General features: G+C 39.0%; 1 protein-coding gene across 4 annotated transcripts in view; it reads right to left on the reverse strand.

Moving 5' to 3' along the window:
- Positions 1–1,892: 1,892 nt before the first annotated feature.
- The window catches only part of esyt2b (extended synaptotagmin-like protein 2b), a 59,622-nt gene continuing 34,465 nt past the window's right edge, over positions 1,893–27,049 (reverse strand). Inside the window, exons 12-24 of one of the 4 annotated variants that reach the window (XM_057824678.1) lie at positions 23,931–24,020; positions 23,762–23,857; positions 23,060–23,161; positions 17,255–17,311; positions 14,430–14,504; positions 12,297–12,383; positions 12,071–12,220; positions 10,065–10,426; positions 6,951–7,049; positions 3,179–3,310; positions 2,972–3,077; positions 2,850–2,899; positions 1,893–2,749 (exon numbers count right to left, since the gene is read on the reverse strand). In XM_057824678.1, coding sequence (XP_057680661.1) covers positions 2,689–2,749; positions 2,850–2,899; positions 2,972–3,077; positions 3,179–3,310; positions 6,951–7,049; positions 10,065–10,426; positions 12,071–12,220; positions 12,297–12,383; positions 14,430–14,504; positions 17,255–17,311; positions 23,060–23,161; positions 23,762–23,857; positions 23,931–24,020 — 1,467 coding nt within the window. In that variant the 3' untranslated portion in view covers positions 1,893–2,688. The remainder of the gene's footprint in view (positions 2,750–2,849; positions 2,900–2,971; positions 3,078–3,178; positions 3,311–6,950; positions 7,050–10,064; positions 10,427–12,070; positions 12,221–12,296; positions 12,384–14,429; positions 14,505–17,254; positions 17,312–23,059; positions 23,162–23,761; positions 23,858–23,930; positions 24,021–27,049) is intronic. The other 3 variants (XM_057824680.1, XM_057824679.1, XM_057824681.1) reach the window with 3 other exon arrangements.

The raw sequence follows: 27,049 nt of genomic DNA on the forward strand, positions 1-27,049 counted from the left end.
ACAGATCGGGTGAACAGGTGTCAGGGCTAATTTACTCACGAGTATGACCCAAATTAATTAATACGCTAAATCAGAGGTGCTCATTACGTCGATCACAATCGACCCGTCGATCGCAATGCTAGTGTGGGTAGCTCGCGGCATCCCCCACACCAAAAAAAAAAAAAAAAAAAAAATACAGTTAATGAATTTATGTTGTCTGTGTGAACAACATGTGAGGTTATGCAGCACCCGTCTCTCTCTAAGCAGCTTCTTGCTCACATTTTTCTGGTTTTATCGTTTCCAGCAGAGTTCACTACATTTCCCACAGTTTAATTCATGTTAACAGTAGAAAACATAATAGGAAGGACACTTCTACGCAGTTTCCTATTTGAGTTTTGCAGGTCAGCAATTTCACACAGTTTAATGTTATGGTAACTCTGATGCATGTCGGACTTTCAGTAGCAAAATTAGTGGTGTGTTTCCCACCTCCACAACATTGGCGTCTTTTTAAATTACTTACAGTGGCTGCTGCTGGCCCAAAAAAAAAACGAATATCCCCCGTCTTCGGAGGAGGCATCATGTTGTTGACATGTATTTCTGTCCGGGCTGTGTGCGTGTGAATGTTGGGGTGGGATAAGTCATCAGCCAATCAAACGTGCAATTGAGGGGGGAGAAATGGACCGGCACATTCAGAAAGTGAGAAGGGGTAAATATAAGTTTGAACTAGGGCTGTCAAAATTAACGCGTTAACGGGCGGTAATTAATTTTTTAAATTAATCACGTTAAAACATTTGACGCAATTAACGTACATGCCCCGCTCAAACAGATTAAAATGACAGCACAGTGTAATCTTCACTTGTGTTTTTTGGAGTTTTGTCGCCCTCTGCTGGTGCTAGGGTGCAACCCATTAGCATTGTGTAAGTATTGACATCAACAATGGCGGGCTACTATTTTATTTTTTGATTGAAAATTTTACAAATTTTATTGAAACGAAAACATTAATAGGGGTTTTAATATAAAATTTCTATAGCTTGCACTAACATTTATCTTTTAAGAGCTACAAGTCTTTCTATCCATGGATTGCTGTAACAGAATGTTAATGATTTGATTTGTTATAATAAACAAATACAGTACTTATGTACCGTATGTTGAATGTATATATCAGTCTTGTGTCTTATCTTTCCATTTCAACAAAAATTAACAGAAAAATATGGCATATTTTATTGATGGTTTGAATTGCGATTAATTACAATTAATTAATTTTTAAGCTGTAATTAACTCGATTAAAAATTCTAATCGTTTGACAGCCTTAGTTTGAACATAATGAAAATAATTCACTTAACAATGGTCGGGTCAATTTTATCCTTGCAACATATGGGAAGGCAATCTGTAAAACTGAACTCATTAAATAATACATATAAGGTTGCTTAAAGGTTGGTGGTGACAATTTGATCATCCTAAAAAGTTGGAAGTGTTATGTCTCTACCGTCCCAATGCAAACCTACACCCTTGGATTTAACTCAGCCGGAAAATACCAAACCCTTACAGTTTGTTTTCGGGGAAAGATTAGCCCATTTTCAAGTTTGAACATGTAAAAACTACCGCTGAATTTTGCATTGCATTGATTTTGACCTAAAACCTGTTCTTTTTGGCCCGACTCGAATACAAGGGTTAAATATGGTCACAGGTAAAAATAAACAAAAATACATAACCGTAGGAAAAAATAACAAAACAATTCATTATATGTAACCACCATATTAGGAGAGCGGAAGAGATTACTTTGTACGTACCTGTATGTGTCCTGCCCTGCGATTTGCTGCTGACCAGTGAAGAAAATGTATAGCAACACTTGATTTAAGGCTTTAATCTACTCACCCATCCTTAAAAAAACAGCACTCATTATTTATCCACAATTTATTCATCAAAAAGCCACACATCATTCAAAATCAATAACTTTAAGAAGGCAAAAATTACACGGTGGTGAGGTTTTTTTCTTTTTTTAAGGCACAGGATAGATAAAAAGCTCCAATAAACACAAAGTTAAAACTGCATGGCAAAAAATGTATACAAATTTCTGTATTAACTTTTTAGTTTGCTGGCAGCTTAAAAAAGAAACACATGAACAGTTGTCTCTAGCCTGGTTTCTTGGCTAACATCCGACATGAATCACCTTCAAACTCCAAATTCAAGTATACCTTTTTTTCCCCAACGTTGTTTGCAGCCCTATAAAACGCCCACAAAAGTTTCTCATGGTGGCGACCATGCATGCCCCCTCACCCCCACAATAAAGAACCTTAAAACAATATTGCACAAAGTCCATCTAAAAGTACACCTAGCATTCAATGATATGTGCATTCAATTTTAAAATCAAAATAAATAAATAACAAAAGTCAAAGCATTCACTATAGGACAAAAATATAAACAAGACTGCTACTTGGCCGACTCTTGGGTTTCATTCTGCTCCTTTGGTAAAAACTGTGGCTTTTTTAAATTTTGAATTCTTCATTCTAATGCCCTGCTAAGTTATGTACGAGCAACATCGAAAACAGTGACAAAATCTTTCATTATGAATACAATAAGTTACGATACTTGTACGCTCTCAGGACAGCATGAAAAACGCATGGGAAAACGCATGCTGATTGAAATGATTCTACAATATGACAAAAATGTACAGTACATAAATAAAATGGTTCAAATCACAACAGGTCACTATGTAAATGAGTCTTGGATGCTCCTCGGCGACGAAAAACCATCTTCGCTCAGCTCATACCTTGCAAGAGAAAAGAAAATATTTTAATGAATTTTTATTTAAATGGTGACTGTAGATTATATCTTAGTATTTTTTATCATTATTTAAAATATAAATCTACCATTGTGTCCATCCTTTTGCTATATCTTCTCCACTTAAATCAACCAGCACCTGCAATTGCACAGTCATTTTTTAACTCAAAATGATTAAAAATTTCAAAAAGCAATGCAGGAAATACATTACTTTTCCCAGAAGGCCTTTGTGTTTGGACAAAATGTTCCCTCCATTCTTTACTGCGACATCCAGAGTTCTTCTATGGAGCTCCACTGTTGAGACGCTAAACTCAAACCTGCAATTCACTAACACTATATTAACACGATCTACAAAACGAAGTATTCTAAAACATGAGAATGCCTAATGGGTCACATGATTTTAATGCGCAAAACTTACGTCTGATCGTAAACAGGGTTGAGGGTCTTTTTCGCGGTGCCCGTCTTCCTCCGGCTAGTGCGGCTTTTGTCGGGCAGCAGATAAAGACGGACGAAGGGGTCCGAGGTGTCTTTGGAGAAAGCTATCAAATTTCTGAGGGGAGAAAAAATGCAGACATGAGACAAAACTTGAGTTTAAATGAGTGCAGTGTTGTTTTCCTCAAAAATGACAATAACGAAAATATTTTCACGACGATGACATAACGATGACGAGCTACAAACGCGGCTTGGGAGACTAGAACATTACGAGACAAATGCCAGTTTTCGTCTGCCGAGACGACAACGAGACGAAAATGCGACATCACTTCTGTCATATGTTTACAATGCGTGACATTTTCATATTGTACGTATAATACGTCAGCTTGCATTGTAGCAGTGTTTGCGCTTCTCCCTCACTTTCCTCACCGGGGTTCAGAATGTATCTCAAGCTCGGTTGCGCTCCATCTTGCTTGTTTGGAAACACGGTAAGATTTGTTTTTTTATTTATACAAGAAAGTATATGCAATGTTTCTTTAGCCTTTAAAGATCTCTGCTCAGTGATCATGAGACGTTACATGTAACACCTATTTTTAGGGTTAGCATTAACTACAGAATGGCGAGCGTCCTCTTAAAAACTGGCCAGTCTAAAGCAGAGCCACTTTGCTTTTCTTGTCCATAAGTTTAGAGGATGTTAAAGTGATCCTCTGATTTAAATACATGTAGGCTCTAATAAACCACAATTGTTCTCTTGTACTAAAATATGTTGTTAGAAACACCTAAAATGTTAAATCAATGGCAATATTTTATAATATTTAGTCCATATTTTGACCGTTAGTTGGCGCCATGGTTTGCGGGCTCGCAGTGATGACGTAATTGGTATCTTTCCAAATGTGTGGCGTGTTCAACAATTGCCTATTGCTGCCTAAACTCACGAAGTAAAATGCCACGATGTGCTGCTTTTGGATGCAATTTCCAGTCAAATGGAAAAAAGGTGAGTGAAGTGAGTGGTCAAGGTGGAATTATTATTTTTAGTGAATAAATGTGCATAAGTGGAAGCTTCTCCCCCTTTTTGGTCCCTGCATGCATGTATCCTACCCACCACGCGTTACAACTGGCGCCCGAACATTTTTCCCGGATCCTCAGTCAAGTAAGGGTCCCATCGCGTCTGCAATAATGGTTTTGGATCTGTCCATTTATTTTTATTCGTCGGTCCCACAGCGGCTTTTCCGATCAGTCTATTTTGTGGAATCGACGGCCTAATCGCGGCTGTGATATTGCCATGGGATCGGTCTAATTCCTGGATCTTCGAGTGAGTAAAAAACGCGGATTTGGATTAGTATCGCTATCCTTTTTGTTGACTATTCTTTGTGGGAGTTTTCCCCAAATCATACTAAATAATTAAAGCACTAAGGCACGCTACAGTGACGACAGTGACTCTGACGTGGACCTTACAACAATGTTGGAGTTTGTCAGGGAATGCGTGTTTGCGTACTGCTGAGCTCCCGAGTGAAGAGTGGTCAAGGTGGAAATATTAATTTTTGTGAATAAATGTGCATAAGTAGAAGCTTCTCCCCTTTCTGGTACTTTTATACACGTATCCTAGCTACCACGCGTTACAATGTACTAGACCTGGATTAAACAAGGTGTGCTCTTTGGCCTGTACTGTATGTAAAGCACACGACAGCTCTGGATGCTAACAATCTACATAATTATATTGGGAAAACGTTTGAAAATGCAATATGCTTACCTTCAATATCTGCTAATAAAACCGGAGTTCCCGAATCCCAACAGCATGCACTCTCGCTCCCAACAGGACTCTCTCACATGACCAGTTTTGCCCAACTTTTGTCTTATCAGGTATTTGCTGCACGCATTTTTCCCTGAAGCTCGTTTTGTGAATGACCGACAGTGCTGTCCTACTCTTCACTTTTCAGATCTGGTTAAAATAGGAAGGGTGGAACTGACGACATGTTGGGAAAGCTAACGAGTGACAAGCTGGAATTTTGGCATTCGGGGCCAGTGACGTCACGTACTGCGACGTAACAAGAATGGCGATCTATCACTTAAAATAATTTTACAAACGTTATTACAACAAAAACATTAAGAGGGGTTTTAATATCAAATTATTATAACTCATACTAACATTTATGTTTTAAGAATTACTTGTCTTAAATATAGAGGATCCCTTTAAACACTCAGACATTTTTTTTTTTTTTTTACATACAGTTCGTGACTTCTAGGTAGGTTTAATTGAAAATGATGTACTGCTTTTCCTGCTGAGTGTATTATTAGGGGTGTGCTATCTTAGGCACCCCACAATTCGATTCGATTACGATTCAGGGAGCTACGATTCGATTATTGAACGATGATAACGGTATTGATGATCAAGGTTATCGCGATTATCGATGCATCGTATATTACAAATTAATACAGTACCCAAACAAATTTATGTTCATTATTTATTTAAAATATCCTAATGATTCAACAGTAACAATGGAAACATGCCCATTCAACAAAAAGCTGCCCTCAAGCTGCTTTTTTATTTATTTATTTTTTACAAGAAAGTGCAAATCCATTAACCATTTTAAAGGAAGTACTTATTTCTCTCAACAATACAATAAAACTTACACAGGTGGAATGAATTACACATTTTCTGGAAACAAAGTGTCTTTAGAAATAAGACTTATTTTAACTAATATACCTGTACTATTTCGCATGTTTTTAGAGTTACCGCTGTACTAAATCATGGTTTTACACGTTCGGCATATGAAATACACGTTCGCGAATTAGCTAATTAGCTTAGCGCTCGGCGCTAACTATTAACATCTCAAAGACAACAACAATAAAGGCTAAACAGTACAAGAGGGTTCGTGTACTCACCTCTTATAGCTGCACATGGGTCTTAGCAACACTCTCAGGACATTTTTTAATTGAAATGCCTTAAAATTAAAACTACTGCTGGACATCTAAAAGACAAGGAGCAACGAAGTATCTCTCTTCCCCTCTTGCTCTCAAAAATAACTTGCGCACAGTTGCGCTTTTGTGCGCAAGTTATTTTTTTTTTCTTTCCTGTTCCTGCCTGTCTCATACACAAATTTATTTTCCAGTCTTTTAAAAAGGAGGAAATCTCTCTCTCAATAACCCCATCATAACTTGCGTGTGCCCTTTAACGGTGCCAAGGCATCTTGAATTTCGTGCTGCTACGAGCGGCTGCCATAAAGTTATGAGAGAAAATCATCGTTTTTTTTTAACCTTTATGAATCGTAATCCAATCGTCACGTGTCGAATTCGATGCATGTAGTAATCGATTTTTTGGAACTCCACTATGTATTATCATCACAAAGTTGGCGTTGTCCTTGTAGATGCTACAATATGTGGTCATCTGTCTATGTTAATTCAAAATTGTTGGAAACCTATATTTATTTTTTGGACTAAAACATTAGAATTTTACAGATTAAAACATTTCGAGTCACTGTCAACTAAAACTAGACCAAATTTGTATGAAATTTCGTAAACTAAAATTAAACGAACACAAAAACGAGACTATTTTTGTCCAAAAGACCAAGAATAAGACAAATATTAAAAGGGCTGACAAAAACACCACTGAATGAGTGTTAATGCTAAAGTATGTTTTAACTTCATATATGGTGCAGTTGCACTCAAGTGCGAATAAACGGTGCATCGTGCTCTTTGTACAAGCGCTTTGTACAAGTTTTAAAATTCAAATACGTTGGCTTGTGTGCATTAGAAATTACCGGCAGGCGTGCACCACCACGATGAGCTTGTTCCGTTGGGTGCTATGCCGAACTGTCAGGTGGACCTCACCCAAGGGAAACTGAGTGGGGGTGGAGCCGCTGTAAGCACACAAAACACACAGTCAGTCACATCGTATTGCCTTTTATTCATATTGATCAATTGAAATACAAAAATGAAGTATCTAGTCTCACTGTTCCAATGCTTTTTGGAGTTGAGTGAATCTAAACTGATATATAAATTGAACTTTGTCTGTTTGAGTGTGTGTCTGTGTGTGTTCGTTCCCTATGGACTCTGAAACGGCTTGACCGATTTTCTTGGAAATTTACACATTTTTACTATAAGCGTCTGCAAGTGTTCTTAGATGGGTTTAATATCTGTAGGCCTCCATTTAGTGCGGAAAATTAATTCAAAACTAAAATTTAGCATAGAAAATTGCTAATTGTGAAGGCGACAGCGCTGTCTTTTGGCCAAAAGATGCGTCTCTTGCGATTGCAACGTCGCACTTGGCCTTCAAACTTTACAGTTTCATGTCCAAATTTAAATGTGAATTGATGATACGTTGTGGCTTTGAGTACTCTACAAAAAGACGCTGGACTTAAAAAAAGGAAAAAACATCCGGAATATTGCTAAGGGATTCATTTCGGCTGGATATTCACTCTGTGGCGACTGTTATTTATTATGTGTTACGCCCGCAATGGTTCTTGGGTGGTTGTGGCAACCATGATTGTCAGTGGTGGTTGCCTTTTGTTATGTTCTAGTGTTTTCTGTTCCATAACGAAGCTGTCTCTTGGGTTCATGCTCAAGTATCGGGCACAAGAGCAGCAAGCGTGAAACATAAAAACAGTCTCTCATTCTTTTCCATGTCGCTCGCCACAGTACTGTGTACACATTGATGGAAAAGCAATCGTGCATTAACTCCTTTATGGTGTCCTTTTACTATTACGGTGGTACCTCTACATACGAATTTAACCTGTTCTAGGACCCGGATTGTAAATCGAAATGGTCGTATGTCGAGCGAGATTTTCCCATAAGAAAACATTATAATTCCATTAATTCGTTCCACAGCCTAAAAACCTACGCTAAATCCTGAATTAATACTGGAATTACAATTACAAATAGCAATTACACATAGTAAGACAAATAAATTATTAATACACATCATGATAATAATATTAATGTAATGAACCAGGTTCTAATGTGGCTGTTGTGTTTTACATGCTATTCCTGAACTCACCGTGTGACTGATGAGAGAGAGAGAGGTGCGGAAGAAGTTTTTACTTTAGTTTTTACTTTCTCCTATCATGTTGTTTTTGGCGTCGGCTACAGCGGGCAGTCGCAGTGTTGTGTTGCACAATATCTGAAATAAATGATAAAAAACCTGACCAAGCCGGCGACTTCCTTGCCGATGTTACAATAATAATAAACCGGAAATAAAAAGGCGTTTTTATTTAACTTATAGAAACTGGTGAACGAAGGTCGAAGAAGACAGCGGGTGGATTAGATGAGGATACCTCCCTCGCTACTTTGCGCTTAGAACTTCACGCCCTCATTTCATCGCGGACTTTTTTTTTTCAATTAAAAAATAAATAAATAAATAAATACAGATGAGCCATCCCGAGTCACACAGTCTCACTCTTCCCCCTACTACTCTTTGTCGGTCAGGCAGTGCACTGAAGTTGCTTTTTAAAGTTAACGATGATTGACAAACATTTATTGTTTGCTCTTGCCACAGACGCCTGGAAGGCGAAGCTTTAAAGCGCCGCATGCATCAATCATCGTTTAACTTGTTAAACAGTTGCTGTGGCAACTTATTGTGTCTAAGTGAGCAGCTTGAGTGGATTTGAGTGGACTCACTCAGTGAAACATTTAATAATGAAAAGCATTTGTCTACTTTTTTCTTGTTTAGAAATAATTCGGTAGGACAGCAACGTTTTTAAATTGTATCATCATTATTAAATTTTAAGTGTTTAAAACCCATGTATTAAAATATATATAAATAAAAGTTTTTGTTTTTTTAATTGAACTTTGTGAAAAAAGTGACAAAACATGTCCATCCCTTTACATATCTCTTTCCAATGCTGAATAAATACATTGAGCACACAAAAAAACGCTACTTCGCGGTTTTTCACTTATCGCGGCAGGTTCTGCTCCCCATTAACCGCGAAAAACGATGGATCACTGTCCATTTGCTTGAGGACCGTCGAGATTGTAGGCATTTTCCGGCTATATTGTTTAGCCAGTTCACCCACACGACGCTGATATTTTTCTATCATTTCCTTCTTAATTTCGATGGTAAGCGTCACCTTTCTCCTTTTTTCACCACCTGCACTAACCTTCTTGGGACCCATGTCTATTTCTCGCACAAGAAAATACGGCGTGAGTCAGTCTTGCGGCAATACAACGAAATTGCGACACTGTCATAAACCGATGATTTTCGAGCATGTCGTCATATGCCAAAACAAATGACGAGTCAAATCTTACGTCGGATGTCAATAGGATCGTATGTTGATGCGATCGTATGTCAAGGTACCACTGTACTACCGTATTTTCCGCACTATAAAGCCAATCGGTGTATAAGGCGCATCTTCACTGAATGGCCTATCTTAAAACTGTATTCATATTTTAGGCGCACTGCATTATAACGCTCAGTCATAGTAGTGGTAGTGGTCGTTTGGGTTGCATTATGCATCCACTAGATAGAGCTGTGCTAAAGGAAATGTCATGCCATGATTAAACAATATTGATCCATATGTAAAGCGCATTGAATTATAAAGCGCACTGTCGGCTTTTGAGACAATTGAAGGCTTTGAGGTGCGCCTTATAATGCGAAAAATATGGTACGTTACAGATGCGTCTCTAAGGAAAGTATGTTTCATCTGGGACTCGGTTGTATTGTGTTCACGTTACACAAACTTGAGCAACGATGGGCCAAACTGCTAGTTTTTAATAAGCGTAGGTGCATAAATCTGCTTGCCAAAAATGTCAATAAAGACCTTGATTGAAGGAATAACAATGATGGATGAAAGTAAGTAAAATTGAGTTGTTTGGCAATACCTTATAGAAAATCTTCAAGAAAGGAAATTGAATCATAAATAATAGATTTGTCATTTTACTTGTGCAGCTGGCGTAGCCTCTGCTGAAGCTCCAGGGTGGCGAAGGGCAGCGAGATGTCTGAAGCCAAGCTGGGCGTGGACTCATTGTGAGCCAGGTGCTTCTGGGAGGCCGACATGGCGACGCACAGGCTGGAGACGCTGCGCAGAGGGCTTGCGGCGTATGGCTCACCGTCCCGGTGATGCAGCGTGAGGGAAGAAGCGTGCGTGGGCTGGGGCGGAGGTGGTGGCGGGGTGGGGGGATGAGGGGGCGGCGAGTCTGAGGTGGACGCTCTCGTTGAGGCGGACGGGTGGGGTAGACTAGACTTGCGGACGCGGACTGAGGAAGGCTGGTCTGAGGAGCCTTGCTTTTCCAGTGATAGGATCTAATGAGGCAATACGGCACATTAGATTCAAGGTTCGTTAATTTTGCTTTATTGTCGTGATAGAGTAATTTAATTCTTCACAGCAATGCCTATCAATTATCTTGACTCATCTAACTGCGTAGTAGAAAGGCCACTGGAGCAATACAATGACTCATTCCTTCAAGTAAAAAACTACTTTATCACGCTTGAGCTAGCGTGTACTGTGCATATAGCAATTCCCATGTCACGACAAGAGCAACAAAAAGGCGATTTTCTGATGCAATACTTTTCCGTGACATCAATTATTTATTATTTGGGAGGATAAAAAGCAGAAAATCTGATGTTATGTTTTTACAAGGACAAGAAACCTATGGCCCGTGGGTAGAATACGTTCCCTGAGAGAATTTCAAAATTAATTTAAAGCTGCAACGAATGACAAATGGGGATCATGAACCCAATTTTTAAGGCGAATCAATCAAATATTTATTGTCATTGTCATCATCATCAGTATCATTGACAGTTATTGAGTGTGGGATAGTTTGGCCAGAAAGGAGAAACATTGACACGGAATATGGAATAATTTGCCCGAAGAAAGACGATGACAGACAAAGGAAGACGAGAAAAAAAGCAAATGCTTATCGATACCCGTCCCCCAACAGCCCGGGACGCACAGTCAAGCATGTTAGTGTTGCATAGTCCATTTTTTTTACTCATATATCTTTCAAAAAGTCATTGATTGCCATGGCATTTTGCAATATTGTCCGTTGGTTTGGTGTAGGTCTCATTGTAGAAAATATTTTGTCCAATGAGCTAAGTATCCAGTCTCCATCTCACAGCAGGTTAAACACAGCGCTAATGTTGCAAAGGCAGCTCAGAATCTAATTTTACTGGAGGGCATATCTTCAGAGCAAGCAATATTATGTCTTAGTCTCTGTCCCCGACATTTAATCATCCTTTGTTTGCCTTTTTGTTGTGGGACCAATTTGTAGCGGATGTGTGTGTGGAGTGCAGCTATGACTCATTTTGGTCCATGTAGCGATTTAGTATAGTTTCTTTGTACATCTTTTTGAAGTAACTCAATGATTTTATAGTCGTAAGCGTTGCATCACATGTATTCCATAGGCGAGCCCCAATGTTCGTAATCGGGAAAGATTTTAATGTTGTCCTAGTTGCCCGATAGGAAAACAATCTGATTCCTCTTAGGTCGTAGTTTGATTCCCTTAGTTGGAATAGAGCTTGTAGGTTAGGCGGGAAACTGTTTGCGTGGGCCTTGTACATCATTTGAGCAGTTTTGAAGTTAACCAAGTCATAAAATTTTCATATCTTGGACTTGATGTAAAGTTCGTTTGTGTGCACTCTGAACAGTGCTTTATGAATAATCCTAATTGCCTTTTTTTTGAAGGATAGAAAGTGGACAAAGGTGTGTTGTGTTCATTAAACTTTGATGCCATGATTAACCTGTAGGCAATACGAACATGTTTGTTCATCTTCCTTGTACGAGGACGTCAAAGTACAAGTCCTGAAATTCTGCTTCAAAGCAAAACGTCGATTTATCGAATCTTATCAAATTTTATCGGCATTTATATGAGGGTCCTGAAAATACCCCTAGCCCGGTTTTAGACACTAAAGTTGGTTTAAAATGAACGTGTACCGGACTACTTTTACCCGCAAGGCCATTTTAAATCTGATGCTGGAGCTGGGACCAGAGTTTCTGAGCGGGAAGCATTGCGTCAGCGTCATGTCCTCTTCGTCCAAGAGGCCACTCAGAGGCACGGTTAGATTACCCAAGGTGCACTTGGTCTTGTCGTCTTTCACCTGTAGAGAGAAGAATGTCAGAAATTCTTAGAGAACGTTAAAACAAACCCATGAGCATCAAGAACCTGGATCCTACCTCCACCTCCAGTTCCTGCCTCCTTGGATTGTGAACCAGGAATGAGAAGGAATCTTCCCACAAGGGTTCCTTGGTCTTGTAGCGGATCTTCAAGAATAGTGCAATGAAGTTAATTTAACTGATCGACAGGCTTCGATACAAGCCATTTTGTCACTGACTTTAAACAACAAGCCTGGCATTACAGGGCAAACTACATGTGCCGAGGTTTGATAAATCGACAAATGAGAAACCTCGAAATCAAGGCTTCCCAATGAATTTTGGCCATCAATTCAGTGGCTCCACACTTACCACCTAGGGGGCAAATTGTTTAAAATTTACTCCCCCTGAAAAATGGTTGAAGTTTTTAAAAGTGATTCTCAATGTCAGATTGGAGGACCAAATGAAGACCACATAATTCCAAGGCCCGAACTACATTCCAAAAACACCACTTTTGAAAAGAGTCCTATTCACGGTTTATCGATTGTCAATTTGTCGCTCTATTTGGAGGTGCTCGAGGGTGAAAATTTCCATGGTGGCTGTCAACGACCCAAACAACGAATTTGCCCATTTTCGTTAAAATCCGACATATATTAATTTGAGAGCAAAATATCGGTTTTGTCAATTTTCTGCAATACTGAAAGCTCTGCAATCTTGGAACTTCTGAGAAATGATATTGATGTCACTCTCTATGAGTATGTCAAATTTGGTTAAAATCGGGTCATGTCTTCTGCAACCAGATATCTTCAATTATCGATTTTCGATACAAAACCTACCTAAAAAATGTTTAACTTTTCAAGAAAATTGGTCGAGCCGTTTCAGAGTCCATAGGGAACGAACACCAGAGGTTGGTCGAGTAGACAAAAAAAAAATTACTCTAGTAAGAGTAGCGTTATTTCTAAATTGGGTGGGTGGACGGACGGACGGACGGACGGACGGACAGACAGATAGATAGATAAGGCGCTATAAGGCGCACCTAACTATGAACCAGCCCAATACCCACCAAATGTGACATGAAAACGGAATTTGTTCATAGATAAGCCGCACTGGACTAAAAGCCAAAGCTGTCCTCACTGTATTAAGGGATATTCACACCAAAAGATATTAACTGGTAACGCTTTATTGACAGTGGCACCAAATGAACCACTATGAAGCTTTTAACCAATTGGCTGCAAAGCTTTATTGCTTCAAGAAGCTTCATTTGGCCATCACTGCTCCCTTGGGGGAGACTGTCAACCTCTTCTGCCAAATGCTGTCAACACTCTTGTTGTCCAACATGCCTCCTAGCATGCATTGCAGCGCTACAGATGTATATAACAATCAAAATTTATGTTCTGTGCTATTTATTTATTCAGTTACCGTTCCAGTTGTTTCAGTAATCGGTAGTTATGGTATTTGGTGACACTTTATTTGACAGTGGTGCCATAAGACTGTCATTAAACCATTATAACTGACATGACACTGTCATGAGCATTAATGAATGCTTATCACAGATGTCATTTCGTGTTATCTGGCAAATGATCTCACTTTTGAATGTATGTAAAAGATCCAAACTGGACATAAATGGAGTAGGTAACATAATTTGCCGGGTGACATTTAATGACATCTGTCATAAGCATTCAGTAATGCCAATGATTGTGTCATGTCATAAAAATGATGCCATTGTCAAATAAAGTGTTACCAAATACCATAAGAAGCAATTAATGAAACAACTGAAACAGTAAATGAATAAATAATTAGCACAGAACATGAATTTTGATTGTTATTTACATCTGTAGCGCTGCAATGCATGCTAGGAGGCATGTGTTGCCTATTAACCCAAATAAATCAACAAATAAGCCGCACTGGACTATAAGCCGCAGGATTCAAAATGAAGGAAAAAAGTAGCTGCTTATAGTCCGAAAATTGCGGTATGTTTAGATTCACTTGAAAAATCAGCACAAATTAATAAGATCCAAACTTCACAGAAATAACAAGGAGCTAATGTGCAGCCGCATTTCATTTCTACTTCATGGCTCTCTTAATCTGACAGGCGGCTGACGAGCGCACGGCTCATCGATTCAAAGTTCAACGCTGCCAGAGCGGTTGTAAAACTCCAATGTTCACTGAAGTATACATAAACTTAATCGATGCATCAAACACAAACCGGAGACCCACCTTGCTCTCTTGAGTCTTGTGCCCGATGGTTAATTGGACAAACGGACTCGGCTCACTGCTGCTCTTCTTTGCTGACTATGAAAAGAATCGTAGAAAAATCGATATCAAGACAAAAAGTTCAATTCTGCTATTGTATTTGGTACAAATAACCACTTTTGCACATGTAGGCAGATGGTCCCATGTTGTCATGCAAGATCTGAGCGGTTTCGCATGAATAATATATGCTCGACGCATTATATATTCTGTGTTATATTAATGCTTATGATAATGTGGTAAAGGCTATGGGACCAATTGCTATACGCGCTCTAGATAGTAATGACATTAACTCTGTAAAGGCTGTAATGGAAACAACATGGAAATGTAATATTCTGAAAATGTCCCATTGGAATACACTAAAAGACTTAAAAATACTGTATATGCTTAAATACTTACTTTTTGATTTATCATAACTAGGGCTGTCAAAATGACCGCATTAACAGGCGGTAATTAATTTTTTAAATTAATCATGTTAAAATATTTGACGCAATTAACGCACATGCCCCGATCAAACAGATTAAAATGACAAAAATGTCCACTTGTTAGTTGTGTTTTTTGGAGTTTTGTCACCCTCTGCTGGCGCTTGGGTGCGACCTATTTTATGGGCTTCAGCACCCATGAGCATTGTGTAATTTTTGACATCAACAATGGCGGGCTACTAGTTTATTTTTTGATTGAAAATTTTACAAAATTTTATTAAAACGAAAACATTAAGAGGGGTTTTAATATAAAATTTCTATAACTTGTACTAACAATTATCTTTTAAGAACTACAAGTCTTTCTATCCATGGATCACTTTAACAGAATGTTAATAATGTTAATGCCATTTTGTGGATTTATTGTTATAATAAACAAATACAGTACTTACAGTTGTGGTCAAAAGTTTACATACACTTGTGAAGAACATAATGTCATGGCTCTCTTGAGTTTCCAGTTATTTCTACAACTCAGATTTTTCTCCGATAGAGTGATTGGAACAGATGCTTTTTTGTCACAAAAAACATTCATGAAGTTTGGTTCTTTCATGACTTTATTATGGGTGAACAGAAAAAAGTGATCAAATCTGCTGGGTCAAAAATATACATACAGCAGCGCTAATATTTGGTAACATGTCCCTTGGCCATTTTCATTTCAATTAGGCGCTTTTGGTAGCCATTCACAAACTTCTGGCAAGCTTCTGGTTGAATCTTTGACTACTCCTCTTGACAGAATTGGTGCAGTTCAGTTAAATTTGATGGCTTTCTGACATGGACTTGTTTCTTCAGCATTGTCCACAAGTTCTCAATGGGGTTTAAGTCAGGACTTTGGGAAGGCCATTCGAAAACCTTAATTCTAGCCTGATTTAGCCATTCCATTACCACTTTTGATGTGTGTTAGGGGTCATTGTCCTGTTGGAACACCCAACTGCGCCCAAGACCCAAACTTCGGGCTGATGACGTTAGGTTATCTTGAAGAATTTGAAGGTAATCCTCCTTCTTCATTATCCCATTTACTCTCTGTAAAGCACCAGTTCCATTGTAAGCAAAACAGCCCCACAGCATAATACTACCACCACCGTGCTTGACGGGAGGCATGGTGTACTTGGGGTTAAAGGCCTCACCTTTTCTCCTCCAAACATATTGCTGGGCATTGTGGCCAAACAGCTCGATTTTTGTTTCGTCTGACCACAGAACTTTCCTCCAGAAGGTCTTATCTTTGTCCATGTGATCAGCAGGAAACTTCAGTCAAGCCTTAAGGTGCCGCTTTTGGAGCAAGGGCTTCCTTCTTGCACGGCAGCCTCTCAGTCCATGGAGATGCAAAACACGCTTGACTGTGGACACTGACACATGTGTTCCAGCAGCTTCTAATTCTTGGCAGATCTGCTTTTTGGTGATTCTCGGTTGAATCTTCACCCTCCTGACCAATTTTCTCTCAGCAGCAGGTGATAGCTTGCGTTTTCTTCCTGATCGTGACAGTGACAAAACAGTGCCATGCACTTTATACTTACAAACAATTGCTTGCACTGTTTCTCTTGGGACCTGCAGCTGCTTTGAAATGGCTCCAAGTGACTTTCCTGACTTGTTCAAGTCAATGATTCGCTTTTTCAGATCCATGTATGTATATTTTTGACCCAGCAGATTTGATCACTTTTTCTGTTAACCCATAATTAAGTCATAAAAGAACCAAACTTCATGAATGTTTTTTGTGACAAAGAAGTATCTGTTCCAATCACTCTATCGGAGAAAAATCAGTGTTGTAGAAATAACTGGAAACTCAAGAGAGCCATGACATTATGTTCTTCAAAAGTGTATGTAAACTTTTGACCACAACTGTATGTACAGTATGTTGAATGTATATATCCGTCTTGTGTCTTATTTTTCCATTCCAACAATAATTTACAGAAAAATATGGCACATTTTATAGATGGTCTGAATTGCGATTAATTACGATTAATTAATTTTTAAGCTGTAATTAACTCGATTAAAAATTTGAATCGTTTGACAGCCCTAATCATAACATATTTTCAAGATAACTAATATATATTTTTAATCATTTTGCATTATACTCCTTTTTTACATTTAGAAAAAACACTTGATGATAAAAGCATTGCAATTCAGCATGTACCAGTATCAAAAAGGCAGATCCAATGCAGTGCAAGCAAAGTAGATTGAGCAGTCAGAACCAGGACATGCAAGTCGATGAAATATCATAAACATGCAAGATGACATCAAACGTGCATATTAGGAACTCTTCAACACAGTGACGCAAGTGCAGATGCCCATGGTGCTCATATGTCAATCCCACGTTACCTTCAGGGCCTTAAAGACCTGCTTCAACCCGTCACAGGTGAAATCAGACAGGTTGTTCTTTTTGAGCCAAAGAAGAGATTTAAGGGGAGACAAATTGGAAAATCAAACCCACAGTTAGCAGGATGGGAGTTAGCCGGCATGTCGAGAAAGATGAACGATATTAATGTGCAGGGACTGAGAGATGGCACACTTTTTTAACAAGCTAGTCATTCTGACAGCCGGTACATCAACTAGTCCACTAGCTCTTTTCTGTTATAAATCACATACTATAAGTCAGCCTTGAAATTTAATACAGAAGAGCAATAAACAGAGGTCCTACATTGAAAGTCAACCCAAGATTTCCCTATTGTGACACAAACAAATGATTATCCTTATATATTCTTCCACTATTTTTCCATTGTGGTTTGGCAAGAAAGGGGGAAAGGGCTCAAAATCTGCCTACTAATCGAGAGATTTCAGGTTCAAATCTCAGCCCCTGGCTTACTTATGCATCCCAAATCATGTATGAAGGCTTGGCTCCCACTGCTTCATTACAATTCAGTTGCATTTAACTTTTATGCTCATTTAATCTTTTCGAGCTGTTTGTTTTTGTATAGGTACAGTGGGGCAAACAAGTATTTAGTCAACCACTAATTGTGCAAGTTCTCCCACTTGAAAATATTAGAGAGGCCTGTAATTGTCAACATGGGTAAACCTCAACTATGAGCAGTGTTGTTAATCTTACTGAAAAAAAGTAATTAATTATAGTTACAAATTACTTCTCCCAAAAAGTAATTGCGTTAGTAACTCAATTACCTGAATGTAAGAGTAATTAGTTACTTGGCAAAGTAATTGGTGATAATTACTTTTTTTTTTCCCTCAAAAAAAAAAAAAAAAAAAAAAACATTGGCCACACTATGTGAAGTTTTTTTGTGAAGGTTTTTGGTACAATTGGCCCGAGGCCAATTCTTTACCCTAATTTACCCTTCACCCTGAATCAACTGTTAAAAGTTGTTAAAATTGCTCCCATTATTGCATTAGTTCCCTTCTCTCTACTTTCGACAAATGAAAGTTTTAAAACTATTTCATCATTTAAAGATAGATTCAAGTCAAGATTTTGCCGATTTAGAAGTATTTTAGATAAAAAGTTACTTAGGTTCGTTAGGAAGGTTCTCTACAACAGAGCCGTAATAAAAGGTCTACTGCTTTAAGATGGCGGCTGTTTACTAACGCATCTAGTGCCGTGTCTGTCATTTTGCATCTAGTTATATCTATATACAGTATATGCAGTGTTGTTAATTTTACTTTAAAATAGTAATTAATTACAGTTACAAATTACTTCTCCCAAAAAGTAATTGCGTTAGTAACTCAGTTATCTGAATGTAAGAGTAATTAGTTACTTGGCAAAGTAACTAGTGATAATTTTTTTTTTCTCAAAAAAAAAAAAAAAAACAGGTCACACAATGTGAAGTTTAACTTAACTAGACACAAGGGTATTGCGATAACTAGCTAGTAACCTTTGCTATGTGTGGAAGTCATTTCAAGTTGTGAATCAACTGTTTAAGTTGTTAAAATTGCTCCCGTTATTGCATTAGTTCCCTTCTGTCTACTTTAAACATGTGTAAGTTTTAAAACTGTTTCATCATTTAAAGATAGATTTAAGTTAAGATTTTGCCGATTTAGAAGCATTTTAGATTAAAAAAAAAAAAAAAAAGTTACTTAGGTTCGCTAGGAAGGATCTCTACATCAGGGCCTTCCTGAGAGGTCTACTGCTTTAAGATGGCGGCTGTTTACTAACGCATGTAGTCCTTAAAACATGTTGGCAATGCAGCTGTGTCAGTTTTTGCATCTAGTTCTATAATATGATATCTACCGTGTCATGTGGGCGTAGTTTGTCGGCTATGGCTACAGTCAGGTATTATTGGAGCCACCTAGCATCGCGGTTGCAACGGCGTCTTCCCCACTGCTGCTCTGCTCTCGTCCCCGTGAGTCCGTTTCTCTCAGACTTTTTTTATTCAACCAACTTAGTAACGCATAGTAACGCACGCCTTTCCCGCCTCAGTAACGGTAACGGCGTTGCCAAGATGAGAAAAGTAATTAATTAGATTACTCATTGCTGAAAAAAATAACGCCGTTAGTAACGCCGTTATATTGTAACGCCGTTATTAACAACATTGACTATGAGAGACAGAATGTCACATTGTTTGATTTTTAAAGAATTTATTTGCAAATAATGGTGGAAAATAAGTATTTGGTCAATATCAAAAGTTCATCTCAATACTTTGTTATGTACCCTTTGTTGGCAATAATGGAGGCCAAATGTTTTCTTTAACTCTTTACAAGCTTTTCACACACTGTTGCTGGTATTTTGGCCCATTCCTCCATGCAGATCTCCTCTACAGCAGTGATGTTTTGTGGCTGCCGTTGGGCAACACGGACTTTCAACTCCCTCCACAGATTTTCTATGGGGTTGAGATCTGGAGACTGGCTAGGCCACTCCAGGACCTTGAAATGCTTCTTACCAAGCCACTCCTTTGTTGCCCTGGCTGTGTGTTTGGGATCATTGTCATGCTAAAAGACCCAGCCACGTCTCATCTTCAATACCCTTGCTGATGGAAGGAGATTTTCACTCAAAATCTCTCGATACATGGCCCCATTCATTCTTTCCTTTGCACAGATCAGTCTTCTTGGTCCCTTTTCAGAAAAACAGCCCCAAAGCATGATGTTTCCACCCCTATGCTTCACAGTGGGTATGTTGTTCTTCGGATGCAATTCAGTATTCTTTCTCCTCCAAACACGAGAACCTGTGTTTCTACCAAAAAATTCTATTTTGGTTTCATCTGACCATAACACATTCTCCCTGTCCTCATCTGGATTATCCAAATGCTCTCTAGCGAACCGCAGACGGGCCTGGACGTGTACTTTCCTCAGCAGGGGGACACGTCTGGCAGTGCAGGATTTGAGTCCCTGGCGGCGCATTGTGTCACCTTTGTTACTGTGGTCTCAGCTCTCTGGGGTGAGATCTTGCATGGAGCCCCAGATCAAGGGAGATTATCAGTGGTGTTGTATGTCTTCCATTTTCTAATAATTGCTCCCACAGTTGATTTCTTTACACCAAGCGTTTTACCTATTACAGATTCAGTCTTCCCAGCCTGGTGCAGGTCTACAATTTTGTCTTTGGTGTCCTTCGACAGCTCTTTGGTCTTGGCCATAGTGGAGTTTGGAGTGTGACTGACTGAAGTTGTGGACAGGTGTCTTTTATATCGAAATAGTTAAAACAGGTGCCATTAATACAGGTATTGAGTGGAGCCTCGTTTGACCTCGTTAGAAGAAGTTCGACCTCTTTGACAGCCAGAAATCTTGCTTGTTTGTAGGTGACCAAATACTTATTTAAAAATCAAACAATGTGATTTTCTGTTTTTTTTTTCCACATTCTGTCTCTAATGGTTTACCCATGTTGACAATTACAGGCCTCTCTAATCTTTTCAAGTAGGAGAACTTGCACAATTAGTGGTTGACTAAATACTTATTTGCTCCACTGTATTTACATATGATTTAATGATTTTAATTTAATATTTTTTTAATGGTACTTTGTGTAGTAGTTTGAGAACCACAAAATGATAGCTGTAATTTCACAACCATAAGGCTCACCTAAAAGTACAAAAAAAAAATTCTCCAAAATTGACAATGCGCCTAATAATGTGGTGCGTTTATTGTGTGGAATGAGTACCAAAATGTGTCTGTCTGAATAAGCAATTTTTGAAAAGGCAGACGTGAGGGCCACATGAGAACCTTAAAGGGAGAATAATGTGTGTATTAGGGGGTGGTCCCACAGTAGCTGTAATGTCCGAGTGAATGCATGAGGCTGAAAACATTGGTTTGACGAAGGACCCTTGAAAATGGCATGTACTACCATAAGAGACACGGTTAAGACGCCCAGTTCAAACTCAAAGCTACCACCTACACGAAACAAAAAGAAACTGCCACATATGGTGATTTTTAAGAGGAAGACGCTGCCTAAAGAAAAGTTGAGTTGAGCTGTTTGATGAAGACCTAGCCGAGTTGTTCAATTCAGATACAGAAGATGAGGATTTTGATGGATTTGTGGATTGATTAAGACTGATCTGAGTACTTTGTTAAATTATTTAATAAAGTACAATTGAACTCAGTTTCGTCCCCGTTGCCTTGGGGAAAAAAAAAAAAACGCTAGCAGGCATGCTAGCACGCATGCTAGCGCGTATGCTAGCGTGCATGCTAGTCTATGTTTTTTATGGATCCAATAATGTGGATCCCCTTACGTGTGTGTTAAATACAAAAATATCACCCGAAAATTAACCTGTGCCTTTTAATACGATGCGCCCTATGGTAACGAAAATACAGTTCTCTACTACAGCAATATACTGTAGTAGATACAGGTAGTCCGCGGGTTACAAACAAGTTCCGTTCCCACGCTAGCGACGTAACCTGAATATCCGCCTAACAGTGCTGCAACGATTAATCGATTAACTCGAGCATTCGATTAGAAAAAAATATTCGAATTAAATTTTGTTGCTTCGAGTATTTGTTTAATTAAAGTGGTGTTGTAATGGTTTATTTTGCATTTCGCTTTATTGATTAGGGTGGATACACTACCCTCTTGTCTGCCTCATTTCAAATGGCTGAATCCAACTGCTTCCTGTTCAGACCAACGTAAGCTTAGTCTCATGTTTTTTAATGCATTCGTAATTTATTTTATTGGTAAATTCAGCCGTTTTTTGTGGGAATTTGTGTCTGAACCATTTGTTAGGAGCATTGTAAAAAAAAAAAAAAAAAAAAAAAAAAAAAAAGTGAGCATTTTATAGCATTTCAGCTAGCAGACTTTTGCTATGTAAGTTAGCCAGTTGTTCTTTTGTTGTAAATAGATAATAGATAATAGAGATTTTTTTTTTTAATACAGTTTTTGGCTCTGCTCAGGTATTTTAATTTTTCATGTTCCTTATCCAATTACTCGATTATTCGAACTAACTAGTTAAACGATTAATCGACTACTAAAATAATCGATTGCTGCAGCCCTTCCGCCTAAGCCTTTAAAAATTCAAAATAACTATCCAAAAAGTCCAAAAGCAACCCTCTGGTGGCATCCTTGGGTCTGGCTGGATTGTCGTTCAATAATGCTTCCATACAGGAGCACTCAGATGTCTCGTATGGATAAAGGATAGCTGCGCTCTGGTTTGGCCCACATGAGGCTGAACTTGCCTTAGCTAATATATGTTTGTGTATGCATTTGTAATTAAGTTTAGAGCTACAGTTTGTGGAGTTATGTGTGAGCAATTTGCTGTGGGAATTGTAAACACATCAGCATTCATAGCAGACTTTTGTGATGCAAATTAGGCTGATCTAAATTTACATATTGATCAGACTAAATGGACGTTTGAACACCAATCGTTTTGTGTCGAGTGTTTTACTGTTAAAATGTGTGTCGTTTTGAACAGACGTGTACATTGTCAAAAGTGAAGGAAGTAAAAAGCTTCAAGTAATGTTAATAAAGTAAAGTATGTAAATAAAAACAAAAGACACTGTAAGCTACAATTAGGTACTGTTTGTACGACAAAAAAAAAAAATAAAAAAATAAAAAAAGACTGGAGACAAAATTGCGGGCGAGATGGTGTCATACAGTCGAAATTGCGTAAGTCGAGTACGTTGTAACCCGGGTACTAACTGGATATTTAATTTACTTGCTGTTGTTTTACAACTTACATTAAATGCTAGCGTTTATGGTCACGCCAAACCAACTGATTAGTCACCAGGCCGTGCACCAAATCACAACCGCCATGCCAAAGAACTCACGCCGATGGTGCGATAATCTGAGCTGTTGCTCTCACAAAACACCAGGCCAGACGCTCGTCTCTCGCTTAAATTGCCGCAGCCTAAGCTGCCACTGAAGATGCTCTTGGAGGAAGAGTTAAGGGGGGGAAATGACAATATAGGAGTGTGACTAAAAAGTGGATACAGAAAGTCCACTCAGCCCTGTACAAAATCAAGGTTGTTGAGGCTTTAAACAATTGAAAATCATTATTAAAAAACATTACAAGTGCTAAACTTGACTAACAGACCTCTCTAAAATGCACAAACACTAGTCTAAAGTAATTATGCATTGTATTGTTGCATTGTAAGAACAATAAACTATGCTCAAATGTGACTTTCACCAGTTTCACCGGATTTAGGATTTTTAAAAAACAGTGCTAAATCAGTCCAAATGCTGGCTCAGCAAGACGAAAACTAAGCTTGAGCTAACTGAGCTTGAGCTATTTCTGAAAGAATGGGTTATGGCAAAAGCACATCCATACAGTCAAGGAGGTAGATAGTAAAGAAAAGGAGAGCTGACTGCTAAACGCGGGTTCACGTAGAGTTCAGTCGCCACGGAAACCCAAGAACACAGCAAGTAAACTGAAACTTAAGCCTTGTGCTAACACTGACCCATGCCTCTTATTTGATGTAGTGGGCATTTCCTACTAAACTGGTTGTGTGTTGATAAATGATTTTTCTTACTGGCAGGTTCTTCGCCGAATCCAAATAGACGACCAGGAGCGCCGACGACAGGCCGTCATTGGCCAGGCTCCTGTCAGCTCGGACGCTTCGCAGCACCTGATTGGTCCGAAATGAGGTTGAGTCAGAAAACGGGTAATGAAGGGTCCAAGTGGGTGACCAAGTCGCTTACCTGCTCCAACTTCTCTGTCGTGGACAGCAGAGATAGCCACTCCAGTTTTAAGTGGAGTTTCCCGGTCGGAGCCTCTTCCAGGTCGAACCACTTCCAGCACACAAAAACATTTTTGGGATTAAACAAGTGATTTTACCTGCCCATAGCCATATAAATGACCAAGGTCAGTGCATCCCTCAAATCCAGAGACTGTCAGTAATTTTCCTTTTTACAGTTTTTTTTTAACCCTATATTGCCGTATGTATCCCATTTGATACACCTAAAATTTCATGATTTTGAGACTAATTCAGAGTTGTGACATTTCTTTTTGAAAAAAAAAAAAAAGATGGATGCAAGTCAACACATGCATCTGGAGGTTCCATGAAAAAAACAAACAGGATATAGCAAGGGTTATAGATATCTGAGCACTTATTACACATATTTGATTTTTCTTTTTACAAATTTGAAGAAAAGGTTTCATTAGGACCTTATTTCTCAAATTTGGGGATTCTCTGATAATTGCTTCATATTGCTGGCATTAAAGGGAATATAACTCTGACTTTTGTTCTGAGTTGAGAGCAAAAACGTTGATATTTAAAATCTTAATGCTGCCAATCCCAGTTAAGGCTCACAATAAAACTAAACATAAAACAGGGTTTTATGTTTTAAAATTTTAAAAGTCAAATTTAATGTTTTTTAGGATATTTTTAAGACCTTAAAAATACAGTATAATTTAAGACTGAAACAAGTTGCAACAACCTCTGATGAAGAAAAAAAAACACATTTTATTCCACTGTAAACACAGAACCGCTGCCACAGTGTCAGCACTGGCACGCGAAGGGTTAACCAGTGACACGCGAGCGCATGGCAAAATAATAAAAAAAAAAATTTTTTTTTTTTTTAAACCTGAAATTAAGACATTTTTAGTTGCACGCCCTGTTATTTAGGGCTTTACAGGAGCGTCCCTCCCGACCCCTCTGCCTATAGCGTTATTTGCGAACAATTATGGATTTTGAGAACACTTCCAGCTCTTCAATTTCTCGATTCCTGCGCTCGTCGTTTTTTGTTTTTTTTTCCTCTGAGCGCTCAATTCTGCGCGCTCAATTCAGCACCCGCCACTAACGTGTCACGAAGCCAACCAGTCAGAGAGCTGGTGGAAGTACACCGTGTTACCAATCTGCACTTTTTGGTACTGTTACTCCAAGCCCCAGCGTGGAAGCCGGCGGGCCAGTAAGCGAGTAGACAGCCGGCGAATCGCCGGCGTCCGCGCCGGGAGCCCCGTCGCTTTAACTTTGAATTGAGATCCCGATGTCACACACTCGCCACGGCGCGGAGGCCGGTCGCTTAAGATACAGGACTGTACACCCCTGTCCCGGCGCATCGCAACACTCCGGTTGGACCCCGATTGCCAGCTGTCAGGTCAGGGCAGCGGGTGAAGCGATGCTTGCACTGTAGTATGGAGTGGACCGGCGATTAACGTGGCTCGTTGCCGTCGATTCGTCCGGTGCTTACTTCGGAGAGGTGGCAATGTGTATAAAAACACTGTGACGCGTTGGATGGCGTTTTACTGGAGACTTTTATTAAACAAAACAAAAACCAGCGGGGGACACAGCGTCTTCTCTCCTTTTCACGGCGCTCTCCGCTCTCTCTCAACACCTTCCTTCGCTCCCTCTCTTTTTCTCGCCCAGACGCTCAATTCTTCTTCTACGCTTAACTAGCAAGCCGATCATATTGTAGGGGACAGCGGCCCCTTGGGGATACCGGTAACAACTGGTTGCCTGGTTACTTCTGGTAGCTCTTTTTGTGCATTATGCCTCGAGAGAGTTGTGTGTCGCACAACAAGTGTCAAACGCCACTCCGAGACAAAACATGAAAATTCATAGAAATCAGGGCCAAGGAACACATTAAAGTAGGTATCTTTTATATTCGTTATATAAAATCTAAAATTGTGCATATAATTCACTGTTTAAGTTGCTAGTGAACAAGACAAAATGTAAGAGTCGGCTGTTCTGACTTTGAAGGCTCTCTGTACTGTGAGAGACCTGCACTGAGAATCACACCTGTTCCCCTTTGCATGCTGGGGTGTGTGTGTGTGTGTGTGTGTGTGTGTGTGATATGTTTGCATAAAATGGTGCAGCTGTACAGCTGTTATTACTGTTGCACTTATTTTCAAGTTTTGATATTTTCGACAATATGCATTAGTTTTTAGTTAATTGATGAAGACGAATGGTAGTTATACAAATTAAATGTATGTCCATGTTTTTTTTATTTGGAGTAAAATTACAGCTCTGCTGAATATAAAAATTCGGATGCGCGTCATTAATCTTGGGGTGGCACACTGATTGACAAGAAAATTTGAAAGTGGCACTCATACCCAAAAAGGTTGCTGACCCCTGTTATAAAGAGTAAATATTTTTTCTCCTCTTATGTGAGACTCGACGGTTTTGACCCCCATTGTCCCTAACGAAAAAGTCTTTTTGCAAAACTTTGCACCTGAGGCTGTTGTTTTTTTCACCAGGGTCCAACCACCTCTTAAATAAATCATCTTCCATACATTTTTTATTCAGTTTACAGGAAACTTCCCTATTTCGGCATATTCCCGCTCACCTGTACAACTGTGTATAACCAGGAAACAGCATCATGGCAACAACCCTAGTTGCTGACATACGCTGAGGTTGTGGACTACATACAGTTTAATATATACATCCGTCCCAAACTCTCATATTGAGTGCACAACGTTAATAAAGCAATTACACACCATTAGAAGTTTTACGGCATAGTACAGTGATTTCACTGGCATTAAACGCACCGTCTGGATATTTAGTACCTACAGCAATTTTCCATTAAATTTCAGACAATTTAAGACCTTGATTATCCAGATTTGAAATTAAAGACATTTTAAGATGTCTTAAGAACCTGCGGGAACCCTCTAAAATAAAGAGATTTACAAATTGTTTCTTTGCCCTAACTTCTAACGAAATCTTTCTGTATTGATATTTATACATGTGTTTTTTGTCGAAATAAAACGTTTCAGTGGCTGCACTTCTATTCCCGTCCAGTAGTTGGCAGCCCGCAGCAGCATTGCCATGCAGTCTCCTCGAGTAACAACATTAAACTAATCCAAGGAGAGATTGAAATTA

The sequence above is a fragment of the Corythoichthys intestinalis genome, chromosome 20 (assembly GCF_030265065.1).
Source record: "Corythoichthys intestinalis isolate RoL2023-P3 chromosome 20, ASM3026506v1, whole genome shotgun sequence".
NCBI lineage: Eukaryota > Metazoa > Chordata > Actinopteri > Syngnathiformes > Syngnathidae > Corythoichthys > Corythoichthys intestinalis.